Source organism: Salminus brasiliensis, chromosome 1 (assembly GCF_030463535.1).
Source record: "Salminus brasiliensis chromosome 1, fSalBra1.hap2, whole genome shotgun sequence".
Classification (NCBI taxonomy): domain Eukaryota; kingdom Metazoa; phylum Chordata; class Actinopteri; order Characiformes; family Bryconidae; genus Salminus; species Salminus brasiliensis.
Genome location: NC_132878.1, coordinates 26,973,857 through 26,989,413, shown reverse-complemented (window position 1 = coordinate 26,989,413; position 15,557 = coordinate 26,973,857). Strand labels below are relative to the sequence as shown.

The 15,557-nt window shown below is 38.4% G+C and overlaps 1 protein-coding gene across 1 annotated transcript in view; it reads left to right on the top strand.

The window, feature by feature from the left end:
- Positions 1-15,557, top strand: part of tenm1 (teneurin transmembrane protein 1) — a 178,203-nt gene that overhangs the window by 102,785 nt on the left and 59,861 nt on the right. The window contains exons 5-7 of the mRNA XM_072676606.1: positions 3,644-3,882; positions 10,407-10,550; positions 15,126-15,334. Of these exons, the coding sequence (XP_072532707.1) occupies positions 3,644-3,882; positions 10,407-10,550; positions 15,126-15,334 (592 nt within the window). The remainder of the gene's footprint in view (positions 1-3,643; positions 3,883-10,406; positions 10,551-15,125; positions 15,335-15,557) is intronic.

Below are 15,557 nucleotides of genomic sequence, written 5' to 3'. Positions count from 1 at the left end.
CCATGCAAAGAACCATTGAAGCATCAAGATTGTTCTTTGAGTTGTGAGAGTGTAGCCCCAGAACTACTCCAGACGTGCTCCAGGGGTGGTGCACGCTGCTGTAGGCAAACCCCTGACTCTGTAGCCACGTCTCTCTAAGGGTGACTTTGTGGTTCTATATGAAACATATTCATATTCGCTGACACGTCAAGCTCTCCAAAATGAACTTTCTCAATTAAAACTGGATCAATGCGACAACATAATGCACACACTATCCTCATCAGCATAATCCATCGCTTTCTGCCAGCGGAGATCCAGTCAATGCAAAGATGCCTGTAGTTTTTGTCGTCACTGTCAGTCATAATGCACAGCAAGGATTTGCCTCATCAGCATAAACTCACATCAATCAATGGGCAGTGCGGTCCTGAGCCTGTTGTTTTACTCATTGCTGTCACTGAGAAATATGCACAGACTTCCAATCTGCAGCTTTCCGCCTTCTCGTGTTCTTTTCCTTCTTGTTTGGTCCAGATATATAAACTTATTCTCATAAACTCTGACCAGTTCTACCAGACATTTACCACACACTGTGCCATACTTTTTCATTAGCAGAAGAGCAGCTTGTTGTGCTCGCTGCATTATCAAAGGGACGTTTTGTTTTATTCCTTTTTTTTTTGGCAGTATTACCCGAGAAGCGTTTTGTTGTAGTCATTTATTTTCTCCATGGAGAAGAGTTTGGTATTTGTTTGAAGCAGTAGCGGAGACTGGGGGTGCAGGGACTGATAAGGAGGTTTATTTTGAGAGCGTGGAAAATTGATTTGCCAACCGGTTAACCTAATCTTTCATGTTAGCGTCCTTTCTCTCTCTCTCTCTCCCACTCTGCCTTGCTCTCTCTGTGAAGATCTAAGTGTTCATCAGTCTTGTCTTTATTGTTATTCTAAATTTAAAGAGAAAAAAGGAAATCAGCCAGGGATGTAATGGGAGTTTAAAATGAGTCTGGTTTGAGGGGGAAACTAAATCAGTCTCCTCGTGGCTGTATGCACGAGCGTCCATCTTTGTGAAGCTTTAAATGAGGTTCAGCAGCTTGTTGAGGAAGGTTTTTTTTTTTGTAAACAAATTCCCGAACAAGGCTGGAAACTGTGTGCGGGTTTGTATATTCATTTATCAATACGATATATGTATGTATGTATGTATGTATGCCCTGCATTTTACAAGAGCCTCTACTTGTATTGATTCTTGCCTCATAAGCATAATGTGAATATAAACAGGGCCGTAGGTCCAGCTCTGCAGCCGATTACACACACAGCCATCGATCAGTTTCATTGACTTACTCGGATTCTGCAAAAGCCTAAATCCTAAGTTATGCATGGCTGTATTACCATAAACCCTCATGTCTACTGTAGCCCACTCAAGGCTGCGTTAAGAGTAGCACAGTTCAGAAAGTGAATTATGTCTTATCTGAGGGAATAAGCCTACTGGCTTTTGTTGTGCTATCTCAGGCTATTCTCAGTGTTTCGTTATGGCATAACCCATTTAAGGAGTGAATAATGCTGTTTGTTAAAAATGTGAGAGAGTCTAATACATGGCTTCTAACTACAGAGCAGTGGTGCTCCAGGGGCAAGAGTATGAACTAGTATTCTAATAAACCTGACCAGTCAATCAATCAGTCAACCATCCAGTCAATCAATTAAATAGCACATCAGCAGTGACCAACTAGTTTAAAACAATTGAAAATAAAACTAAATAAGTCATAGAAGATGCTAAATAAATACTGCAAAAAATATTGTGGATACTGAATAATTTATAGTAGATACTGAATATTTTATAGTAGATACTAAATCATTCATAGTAGATTCTGAATAATTTAGTGTAGACGCTGAATCATTTATAGTAGATTCTGAATAATTCATAGTAGATACAAAATAATTTATAGTAGATACTAAATAATTCATAGTAGATTCTGAATAATTCATAGTAGATTCTAAATAATTTATAGTAGATTCTGAATAATTTATAATAGATTATGAATAATTTATTGTAGATACTGAATAATTTATAGTGGATTCTGAATAATTCATAGTAGATACAAAATAATTAATAGTAGATACTGAATAATAAATTATACGTAGATACTGAATAATCCATCGTAGATTGTGAATAACATATAGTAGATACTGAATAATTTATAGTAGATTCTGAATAAGTTATAGTAGATTCTGAATAATTCACAGTAGATTCTGCATAATTTATAGTAGATTCTGAATAATTCTTAGTAGATACAGAATCATTTATAGTAGATTCTGAATAATCCGTAGTAGATTCTGAATAATTTATAGTAGATACTGAATAATTCATAGTAGATACAGAATAATTTATAGTAGATTCTGAATAAGTTATAGTAGATTCTGAATAATTCACAGTAGATTCTGAATAATTTATAGTAGATACTGAATAATTCATAGTAGATACAGAATCATTTATAGTAGATTCTGAATCATTCACAGTAGATTCTGAATAATTTATAGTAGATTCTGAATAATTCGTAGTAGATTCTGAAAAATTAATTGTACATACTTAATCATTCTTCATGTACACTAAATAGTTTGTAAATGCTGAAACATTAATTGTATTTGATTATTTATTGTAGTAGATGCTGAATAAATCATAGTAGATGCTAAATGATTAATTGTAGATATTAAATAATTAATATTAGATACAGAACAATAATATATACATATATAGTTCATAGATACAGAATAATGAATTGCAGATCATTTATCATGTATAGTAGATGTTAAATAAGTCATAGGTTATACTGAATAAGTAGGTACTGAAAAGTTCATAGCTGATACTAAATAATGAACATTATGAACATCAAGACATTTTATTAATGTATATTAATATTTTAATCATGATATTTGTTGTACCACTAAAATGGTTGTTGTTATTATCACTACTAGTGATAATAGTAATAGTGAAGGTGATAGTACATTTGTTGCTCTATTTAGCATTTTTTTACTTGTTGAGGACATTGTTCCAGTGTAGATTTGGCTACTTTCCTGCGACTGAACTTTCATTATTACACATGGTTTTCAGGAGCAAAATGCCAGTAAAGCACACTGTCCACTGCCTTATTGTGTTTTTATCACTCCTTAACTATAATTTGCTAGATGGTGTCTGTCAGCAGAAGAAGTTTGGGAGTTAATGACGAAGTTCAGACAATGGGACTCTGGTGTATGCTCAAATTGTATATTCTTTTGTGACCCACCGTAATTACCTCTAATGATACAGCCTTTGAGAGTAGGCTCCTTAAATTCAATTAATAGCTTAATTAATCCTAAAGATATTATCTGTAGTCAAATTAACCTCTAGTGCTAAATGTCCATGATTAAAGGGACTCTAAAGACGCAGAGATGGCTGTAATTAACAACTAGAACAAGTGGAGAAACTCTGTATCAGATTCATTTGCTAGTTCATTTTCTATGTGTCCTGATTTGTTTTCCCTCTCTGTCTGCCGCTCCTTCTGCATCTTTATATACAAGCATTTCTATTCTTTAAAAAAAAACAGCAAAGGTATGAATGAAAAATACATAATTTAATAAAATTCTAATCATTATCAAGTGTCTCCTCAGTTAACAGTTGTCTTTACTCCTTTGTTTATCTCTAGACACTTCCTTTTCAAGCACGGCTCTGGATCATCAACACTCTTCAACGCGACCAATCAGAACTACCCGCTGACCTCCAGCACGGTTTACTCCCCACCACCCAGGCCGTTACCCAGAGCGCCTCTGTCCAGGCCGCTCTTCTCCTTCAGTAAACCATACCGCTGCTGCAACTGGAAGTGTACAGCTCTCAGCGCCAGCGCAGTCACCGTCACACTCGCCCTGCTGCTCACTTACGTCATCGGTGAGAAACATTCTTTGCTGCTTTTTCAATCTCACTTTACCTAACAAGTAGTTAGTTAGGGGCCAGTGGTGACTCAGCAGTTAGAGTTCCAGGCTATTGATGACAAGGTTGTGGGTTTGATACCCGGGCTCGGCAAACTGCCACTGTTGAGCCCTGAGCAAGGCCCCTCACCCTCTCTGCTCCCTGGGCGCCACAGAATTGGCTGCCCACCACTCGATACCTGTGCTCACTGTCCACTGTGTGTGTTTCACTGGTGTGTATGTGTGTGTTCACTGCACAGATAGGATAAAAGCGAAAGCCAAATTCCATCTGTGTCACAAAAATGACACAAATGGTGTATATGGTTGTTGTCTTAGCTGACTATCAACTGATGAGCATCAGCTGAGACATTCAGTGGTGGGAGGTGTAGATTGTTGGATTACAGTAAACAATGCTTTTTATATTCAGTACTTTACAAAAGTCTTGAAAATTGTTTAGAATAGATAGAAGTTGGAAACTGGACCTTGGCAACTTTGGAGAGAAAACTTGAAAATAGATAGATAGAAGATAGAAGGTTTTTGTTTGATAGCGTGATGTAATGTAATGAATACATAATACATTTAATACATAATGGTATAATTTGGACAATATATGTCCAAATGTTTGTGGTCACCCCTTCTAATGAATGCATTCAGCTGTACCCATTGTTGACAGATGTGCTTGTCTAGTCCCTATAGGGAAATAGAAAAGGACTCTCTGGAGCAGATAAACATGAAACTGCTGGCACCATAACTAACGCCAGGCATGGGCTAGAAGGGTATAAAGCCCACCCCCTTCCCCAGGATTGAGGGGTGGAGCAGTGGAACTGTATTCTCTGGAATGACAGTGCTCCATCCAATACTTGTGGGAGAATGTTGGGAAGTTAGCAATGAGGTGGAGGGGTGATCATCCAACATCCTGACCTCACTTACACTCAAATCCTCACAGCAATACTCCAGAATCTAGTAAAAAGCCCTCCCTGGACAGTAGAAACAGCTACTCCAACAAAAGCAGGATAACGTATTAACATATTAGCTTTTTAATGCCCTTGATTTCAAAAGAAGCAAGGAATGAGCAGGTGTCCCAATACTTTTGTCCAAATTGTGTTGGTTAGATCACAGTTAGAAGAGCAGATTTGGTTGTTCTTCTCTGTTAACTCTGTGAACAGACACTGTATGTACCATTTCAGTTCCACCAGCAGCTCTCCTGATTTACTCTAATGAAGGACTGATTACATAAACTAGGTGTTGGAATGGAAACTGGAAATACTGGCCTTTCTCCAGGAGAGAGCTGGGAATGGTTAAGCTAGCACACCCCTATGTAATTATAACATGCCGTTCAGTATATTACAAACGCTACTAATGTTCATGGTTAAAGATTTGCTCCCAATGATTGACTACAGATTGATGATTCTTTAGTTTTAGCTCCGGAGTCACGAGGAAGCTTGTATATCCCACCCAAATCACCATACACTCTCCTCCAACTTCATGGAGTTGTTCAGTAATCTTTAATAGACTTGTTTATGTGGTTTCTGACACTGTATGAATCACTGCTATCTAAACATGGACTAAAGGGTTTTGGCCCATTGTTGCTTTACTGTTCCTATAATGTCTTTTTTGTGGTTGGTTTTCTGTTCATCCTGCGAGAATGAAGAGGAAAGAGCTTAGAGGAAGTGTATAAATCATGATTTTCATTTTCACAGCTTTACCTCACTCTCTCTCTCCCTCTCTCTCTATCTCTGGATGGGGTCAGACGGTATTAACTGAACTCACACTGTGAAAAACTCCATTAGGGAGATGAATATTTATGAACAAGGGATGAGGGCGAGAGAGAGGAAGACAGAGAGAGAGAGAGAAGAAAAAGTAAATATTCAGCGAGACCATTCTGAGGTTAATGGTGTTAAAGTTTTGTTGAGCCAAGTCATTGTGCGTGTGTGTGTGAGCCTGTCTTGCTGAACCGACTTCATTTAAAGTGTTTATTCACTCCTGTTTTGTTAAAGAAAAAAGAAGCGAGGCTTCAGAATAACGAACATGTTCCTGTGTATAAACAGTGCATGCTGGTCGAAGGTCTGTGGAATTAAAGCTCGGAGAAGCTGCAGTAATACTGTCGGGGGACAAAAGGTCAGGTGTTGTAGCCTCTCCAGCGTGCTAATAATGTGTGCGCTGACAGGTTTGTTTATTAAAATCCCTCTGCTTTCAAATTGTGATATTAATAAAACTCTTCTGTTTAACGGCCCTGAATTGTGTGCTCCAAATGTACAGGACAAAAACGCTTGGTCCAAGCCTAAACCAGGTCAGACCTTCTCTTTACTACATCAACGAGTTCTGAACCCAAAGGTGAAGCAGCCCATCACATTAAATGACAGTGGTGTTTAAATTACTGCACAGCTACAACAATAAGCATCGGGCATGAAAAAAATGAATAAAATAAGAAACACACTGGCAATCCAGTATACTGGTGTTTCTCCACCATTCTTCACTCTACAAGACTTTTATAGGTGGGATCTGGAGTATCTGGCTTCCAGGCATTTTAACAGATCTTTTACGTTCTGTAAGTTGTGAGGTGGGGCTGCCGTAGGTTGGACTTGCTCTGGTGCCTCTCACGGGTAAAACATTGCACTTACACCCGACCGTCCACGTAATGGAAAGGAAAACAGGACTCATCGGACCAAACTGCCTTCTTCCATCTCACTGAAGTCCAGCTCAGAAGCTTGTGGGTCCATTCCAGACACATTTGATGATGTTTTGATGTATTTCTCCCATAACCATTTTTAAACTTGATGAAGCCTAACTGAGCTGTCACACAATGTATGTCTTATTAAGACTAACTGAGCTGTGACATTGCGAATGCCATATGAAGACTAACTGGGGTGTGACGTTATGTATGTCTTATAAAGACTAACTGAGGTGTAACATAACATTTGCCTTATAAAGACTAACTGAGGTGTGACGTAGCGTATATCTTATGAAGTCTAACTGAGGTGTGACGTAGCGTATATCTTATGAAGTCTAACTGAGGTGTGACATTGCGGATGTCTTATGAAAACTAACTGAGCTGTGACGTAATGTATGTCTTATAAAGACTAACTGAGGTGTGACGTTGCAAATGCCGTATGAAGACTAACTGAGGTGTAATATAATGTATGTCTTATAAAGACTAACTGAGGTGTAACGTAACATATGCCTTATAAAGACTAACTGAGGTGTGACGTAATGTGTTCCTTTATGAAGACTGACTGTGGTGTAACATAATGTATGCCTTATGAAGACTAACTGACATTTGATGTAACATATGCCTTATGAAGACTAACTGAAGTCTAATGTAACGTATGCCTTTTGAAGACTAACTGAGGTGTGGCGTAATATATGCCTTTCTCTCTCTTTCTCACTGTCTCTCTCTCTCTCTGTTAATAACATCTAGAAAGGAAGGCAGTAGGCTATTCCAGAGAGAGAGTGTCAGATTGTTCTCTTCATTAGTGGTTTGTGGTGTGTGTGTGTGTGTGTGTGTGTGTGTGTGTGTGTGTGTGTGTGTGTGTGTGTGTTCAGAGGAATCAATGCAAGCCAGTAAGTAAGGTGAAAAATTTTCATAGTGAAAGAGGAGAACGCAGTCACAACAAAATTTATGACATGGTCTCAATGGCCTTACACACACACACACACACACACCTTTACAAAGCTTTACGATTCCATCAACATTCTCTGTTCATTTGTTTCTCCTTTTGTCTGAATTTGAGTCTTCATACACAGAGGTGTAACATATACACGTATAAAGTATAAAGTATACCTTATAAAGACCATTAGAGTTATGGAGTATGCTTTATGAAGACTAACTGAAGTGTTCTGTAATGCATTCTTTTCTGTGAACTGAGGTGTAAAGTATGCCTCATGAAGTGTAATAAATCCTTTATGAAGACCAACAGACGAATAGCACATGCCTTATGAAGACTATGAGAGGTGTAATATATTCCTTATGAAAACTATGAGAGGTGTAATGTATGTCTTATAAAGACTATGAGAGGTGTAATGAATACCTTATTAAGACTATGAGAGGTGTAATGAATACTTTATGAAGACTATGAGAGGTGTAATATATGTCTTATAAAGACTATGAGAGGTGTAATGTATGCATTATAAAGACTATGAGAGGTGTAATGAATACCTTATGAAGACTATGAGAGGTGTAATGAATACCTTATGAAGACTATGAGAGGTGTAATGTATGCATTATAAAGACTATGAGAGGTGTAATGAATATCTTATGAAGACTATGAGAGGTGTAATATATGCCATATGAAGACGATCTAAGGTGTAATATATGCTGTATAAAGACTATCAGATGTGTAATATATGCCTTATGAAGACTGTCAGAGGTGTAATAACTGCCTTATGAAGACTATGAGAGATGTAATATATGCCTTATGAAAACTATCAGAGATGTAATATACGGCTTATGAAGACTAACAGAAGTGTAATGTGTGCCCTTATAAAGGCTAACAGAGGTGTAATATATCCTTTACAAAGACCAACAGAGGTGTAACGTGTGGCTTCAGATGTGTAATGTACACATTATGAAGGTTAACAGAGATATATCCATTATGAAAGCTGAGAGAGATGTAGTGTACTCTTCATAATAAAAACTAACAGAGATGTAAACACTATAAAACTCTGCGGTAGCTGAGGCTTTACTGCATTAAAGGGAATCCTGCTGAACAGAAATCCTGCTGAAATCAGTTTGATGATGAAACCCCCTCATCCCTCCTAATATTTTCCTATTTACTCCTCAGTTTAAGGCCTTAGACGGGTTAGGAGTGCTTGGGTAGGGCGAGAGACAGACAGAGAGACTGAGAAAGGAAGAAAAAGACAGAGAGAGAGAGGATGAAAGAGAATGATGTAGATCCTGCTCCCTGCTGAGAAGCCAATACTTATTTGCTCAATTTTATTACATTCTAAAGCACTCATGGCAGAGCCCACACACACACACACACACACACACTCACACATACACACACACACACACACACACTCACACACACACACACACACACACATACGCCTACACTATCCAGCCTTCATTAGGATAAGAGGATAGTGAAAAATGGTGGACCTGAGAGCGAGAGAGAAGATCCTAGATGAGAATTTGATGAAGCATTCACCATGGGGGCTTCTTACCACAGGTAGGGGGGATTCTTGCTCCAATACAGGGGCAAAACGCCCCATATGGGCAGTTGAGTTGCTGCTATAAAAGCAGAGCTGACTGCTGTTCCAGTGAGCAGGTTTATGTAGCATTGCCCTATATGCGATAAACTCACACATACAGTTCATCTTAACAATAAATTGAGACCCCCAGCCACACATCTGATAAAAACCTCTTGCTGTTAGGACGGGGACTAAGGGTTAAAGCGCCTGTCCCCTGTGAGCGAGAGCGAGAAATATCAAAGGAGAAGAAGTGAAGATGTGAAGTGGTGGAGTAACTGGATTTCCTGTTTATGCTCGGCTGCTGCCGGTCAGACGCTCCAGGTGTTTAGAGAGGCTGACCTTTCCACTGGCTGTAATTGAGCTAAGGTCATCACTGGTCACTGAAGGACCTTTCACTGTGCGATATCATATAAGAGCACAGGAGATTTAAAAAGCTTCTGCAGTGGCCTTCAGATACACACCTTCATTTTATGTATTAGATAAAGGGCCAATATCATTAAAATCACCATTTCTTTATAAATACAAGAGTGTGTCATTGTTTATAAGCACTGTTTCAAACTGTACCACTCACTCTCTGATCCGTACAGTGTATGGACCAACAACAATACTAAACAACAATAACAGCCTGTTTTACATTCACAGTTTCACAAGCAGCACATTTACATACAACCTCCTGTTTGGACAACAGCAGTCTAGCTCCGCCCATTCTCACCAAAGATATAAGAAGAGTTTTAGCCCTGCTTTAAAAATTGTATTAAGCCTAATACAATTAGGCTTAATACTTAGAAAAATTGTATTAAGCCTAATACAGGGCAGCCAATCAGAACAGAGCTCATTTACATACACCTCTCACTGTTTTAAAGGTACGGAAACACACATAGGCTGTGTAATTCTCAGAAAATGATTGTGTAAAAGAAATATGTATGACTGGTTTGGTTTCTAAGCACTCAGAACCTCAGAGAGAATACAAAATATGGATATGGGCCCTTTTATGTTCAGTTTTAGAAGATGTTCAGTTTGGGAATCAGGACAGAAAGGACAGGGACAGAAGTCCTTCACGAATGTTTTATTATTCTACAATATTTAATATTATATGTATATTTGATGTGGTTTTACTGCTTCTCTCATCACTCCCTCATTCTTCTCTCTCTTTTCCTCTTTTCCCATCTCTTCTTTTATCTTTCTCTCGTCTCACTCTTTCGTCCACCTCTTCCTTTATTTCCCCCCTCTTTTTTATGTTTTTCCAACACATTCCTTTCTGTCTAAATGTCCTTTTTTTCCTGTCTCTCGTCTCTCTCTCTCTCTCTGCAGTAGTGAATCTGTTGGGGTTGCCGTGGAGTCTGCGCAGGTTGGACGCAGAGTTGTTTGAGAACGGTAAAGCCGGACGCTCACAGGAGGAGGGAAATGACCTCATCTCTACAGTTCAACTCCCAACACCCAACACCACACACACAGGTGGGTTCAGGTAGTGTGTCTATTCGGAAAAAATGTCTTAGTAATATTAGTGGGGCCTTTTAATGGCTGTAAAAATATATATATGTGGAACATCCTATGAAACAACCTATACAAACATTTGAGAGCCCAGGTCAAATGACACACGGTTGACTAGTGTTTGTTTTAACATAAAAAAATATATAGGTTCCAACATATATAATATATATTGTCACTTTCCAATGAAAAACATCTCTAAAATGGTGACTTTACAAGAGAAGGCAAAAATGTTGTTAACTCTGAATGGAAGCCAGTGTATAATTGTTTTTTTTGTTTGTTTTGTTTATGTTGTCCAGAGCATCTATGGGGTTCAACCCATGCAGAAAACTAAAAACAGACAAAATAGAGCTACATTAGTACTTCACGTGGATACTTACAATTCATTTTGTCACACATATTCCTTGTATCTCCCTATTACATACTGTGAATCTGGCAGTTGTTCTGTCCATTGTGTCAAAATTACATGATGAATGGACCAATAGAAATGCTCCAAATGACTAATACAAAGTTTACATCTGGAATAAAATTTTTTTACAGAGACTTCCAATGAAAGTTAAGAATATATATATATATATATATATATATATATATATATATATATATATATATATATATATATATATATATATATATATAAATATATGTGTGTGTGTGTGTGTGTGTGGGAGGTAACGTGTGTCAAATCATATCATGTCTAACACAATGATTATCTAATTAGAACCTTCATGTTTTATTCCTATCAGCACTCAAAGTACAGCATATGATGAGTCTTGGGAGATGCTGGATGTGTGATTGTGTGTGTGTGTGTGTATGTGTGCACTAATTACAAGAGTTTGATTGGCATTTTATTAATGAAGAATCCAAACACCGCCAACTTAATCCATCCCAGATGACTCTGTCACACACACACACACACACACACACACACACACACACACACACACACACTGTTATTTGTCCTTGTGCCTTAGTAAACTGGTGCTTTTGTTGGCTGAATTGGTTGAATTTATTCAGCTTGGGTTAAAGCCACTCACACCGCCATGCTACACAAACACACACACACGCTTTAATAGTGCATTGATATAAAGGCAGTATTTCCCTTGAATTTGTAATGGAATGTCATAATGAGTTATAAACCACTCTCATAATAATAATGAACAAATATTAATTAACAAAGTAATAGTTCATTTTAGTTTAACACAATTGTTCTAGATTTTGGAAAATATGTGCACAAATCAGCCATAACATTAGAACCACCTACAGGGGAAGAGACTAACATTCAACATCTGGTTACAGAGGCATCCGGCAATGGGTGGGATATACATATCTGCATATTACTCAGTTACCGAAGTTGATGAAGTTAGCTTACTACTACTTCTCACCTCCCCAGACTGGGAGGCTCTTGACAGTGGAGCAATGAGATTTTGCTGGGATTTGAACATAGGACCTCTCCTCTCTCTGGAGTTAGAAAGCTGGCAGAAAGCAGTGGCACTTTTGAGCTGTGAATTTGCACCATATAAAACTTGGGTTCTGAGTAAATGTACTTGTCTGTTTTTGGACACAAATATCTACACAGGTTCACAGCTTTAGAGTGGCACTACTGTCCAGCTTCTGCCTGCTTGTCACAAGACAGGAGATCATGAGTTTGAATCCCACAAACAACTCAGCCTTCTATGGTCACGAGTCTGAGAATATACAGCATCCCCATGTTTTTGAGGCAGTTCATGTGAATGTGCGACCACACAGTTAATTAGAGACAGTAGAATATACAATTACACCCAGAATTCTGTTCTTTATCATTTCAGCACTCGAAACATAATATGTGCACAGATTTGCTTACAGTTACGGGTCAGTGTGGGATTAGAACAGCTTGGAGGATTGAGACGTGTTTTTGAGCGAGAGGAACTAGAGGTTAAATAATAAAAGCACAGTCGGGTCTTCAGGCCATATTGCACCATTTTTTTTTCTTCTAACAATGAGCTCGAGCTCGGCCAAGCTCGATAAATTAAACTCTTCCAATAGCCTGTGGGAAGCTATGCTGGCCAGAAAACAATGTTTGCAAACAAAGCGGCTGCAGCCACTTTAAACGAGAGAGCGAATGCAAAAAAACGACCCACTCGCGAAATTACATCCTCTGGCAACCCCATCTCTCCCCGTAAGAATAGGCTTGCTTAGCAGCGTGAACTGCCTGTTTAAAGCACACAATGGAGGAGGAGGAGCTCCGGAGAGAGGGAAAGGTGCAGCGGCCAAAGAGGTCCTAGCCAACACAATCAATAGCTCACCCCTAGAATGTAAATCAGAGAAAGCACTAAGCCAGGGATGCTGGAAATTGAAACAGGTAGAACCTCAACCTCGTCTTCATTAAAGGGCTTTTTAGCATCAATAGCCTGTTTCTTTCTAAGGGATAAAAAGAGTCTTGTAAAAGGAACAATACCTTTTTGGTTAATAAAAACACAGTAATGCTGCAGCCAAAAACGTACTGCGGTTTGGGTCATTTTTTCTAAATCTCTGTATAACAGAACACATGGGTTAATCGGACCAGGCATTTTGAGGTTAAATAAATAACCAAACACACCGGGTCATAAGAGTTACACATATATTTGCAGTACTGTGCCAATGTTTCTGGCATCTGTGAAAAGAGCATTAAAGAGTTATCTGAACAGTAAGACTTTATTTACTTATTAGCATCAGAATACATTCAAATAGCATTAATACAAAAAGTGGTGGTTTCACATCACTGTGAACATATCCAAAGCTTATTTATTAGTCATCATCCAACACCTGGTTTGGTAAAACAGTGCGTAATTAAGTTAAGTTAGGTGAGGTGAGGTGCTGGCTGAGGGCATCCAGGAGAAATCTGATACAAAACATTGTTCTTCAAACTAGCTCACAAGATATCAGCTACTTTCTTTGAACTGAGAAATTATTTTGAATTTTCACTGTATTTACTTGCATCTGTTCTAATGTGGTCTCAAGTGTTAATACAGGAAAAAAACACTTTTTAAAAAGACAAGTGGTAAATAATGATGTGCAAAGTAGCAGCAATAAAGTATAACAAAACTAAACCAGATTTTACCATAATTTGTCGGATCAGCAAAAATGAAATCATTCAGACAAATGTGAGGCCGTAATTTTTAGCTTTCAGTTTAAAAGTATTTTGTATTACTGCAATGTTTGTATTAGTGACTTATTCTGATACATTCTGTTTGTTCATTTGTATTATTGACTTACTTTGATACGGTCTGTTTGTTTTTTTTATTAGTGACTTTTATTTTGAATCTATTCATTTGTATTAGTGACCTTTATTTTAATACAGTCTGATTGTTTGTATTAGTGACTCTTACTTTGATATGGTCTGTTTGTTTGTATTAGTGACTTTTTTGTGATGTAGCAGTAGAGTAGTAGCCTCTCTCTTGTGGTTCATGTTTTTCATTCATTTTGTCCTACATTAAAAGTTAATAGTGGTCAGTCGATCTAAGGTTGACTTACTTAAAGATTTCTCCCTTTCACAGTTATCCTGTGTCCACATGAGACTCCCACTCCTCACACACAAATAGAACTCTGCTCTCCACTCACACACTTTCATGACAACCACAGATTGAGGGACTGACTGTAAAAAAGTAACAGCAGCAGTAAAACTACATTTCATACTGTTATGGTTAAACTTTGATGATTAATCCACAGTTCACATGGGTTCCGAACCTTTCCCAAAAAAGACTAAAAAAAGACGATTAATCGTTCCAGCCCAATTAAATAATGTGCTAAGGCGCCTACAGCGTCTGCACAGTACTATACATCATTACTTTGCCACAGCACTGGGTTGCTTTGCATTTTAATACTATATCATTTTATTTGTCTGTATACAATTAAAAATGTATTACTCTAGCAGGATGTAAACCAGAAGTGCTGCTCAGTAATTAAAAAAAATGTAGAGCTCCCCCTACAGTCTAATTCACCACTGTTGGAAATACAAATCGCATGAACAGCTATACACGTGCATATGGTTAACATGCTGGCTGGAGTGTGGTATCCTTGCCTGGCTGAATAAATTGACCCCAGTCTGCTGTGGGCAAAGTGCTCTTGTTACCCACTATGCTACCCCAAAAATATTCTTGGAACTTTACTCTCCAGTTCTTGTCAGTCATGACTCTGCGAAACTGTTTAACTAGCTCTTTTTTAATCAGCTTGATCAGTTCAATAATGCTGTTAATTGACCCATTGGCTGGGTTGTTGCTGTGCCACAGTCGGTAAATCAGCCTACATAAACACTATCCAGCACTGTGGAAAATAAACCAACACAGTGAGCCAATAAGCTCAACCCAGCAATTGAGTAGAATGACCTGGCAGGGCATACTGCTGTGTTGGAATAGCCCTTGTGGTTTTCCACAAGACAGAATAAACATGTCCGAAACATCCGATAAACATTAGTATATGGCATTCGTGCAGATAAGCAGCTCTTATTGACTGCCAGTGTAATTGCAGATATGGGCCCTTAAATATATTAATGCATGGTTATTGTGTGTGTGTGTATGTGTGTAGATAAGGACCCATTGCAGCGCGGGCGGGGCATTGATAAAGGTGAAGTGGACATCGGGACGCAGATGGTGCAGGTGATTCCCCCTGGTCAGTTCTGGAGGTTCAGTGTGGTGGTCCAGCACCCGGAGTATATCCGCTTTAACATCACACACACGCACAACGCTCTACTCGGAATCTATGGCAGGAGGAACCTACCGCCCACACACACACAGGTAAGGTCATACTCACACATACATACATACACAGATGGTATTACTGCAAAAAGGCTCTAGATACAGACAATAAGTCAAGGCTACTTTAAGATGCATCCATTGCTGAGCAGGTAGTTTTGCTTTCTTCAAGAGCTAAAGCAGATAATGTAGAAAAGAGACCTTGGGTAGATACATGAACACATGGACAACGAAAAAGCTTTCTTTAAGAAAGTTTCATGGTCAG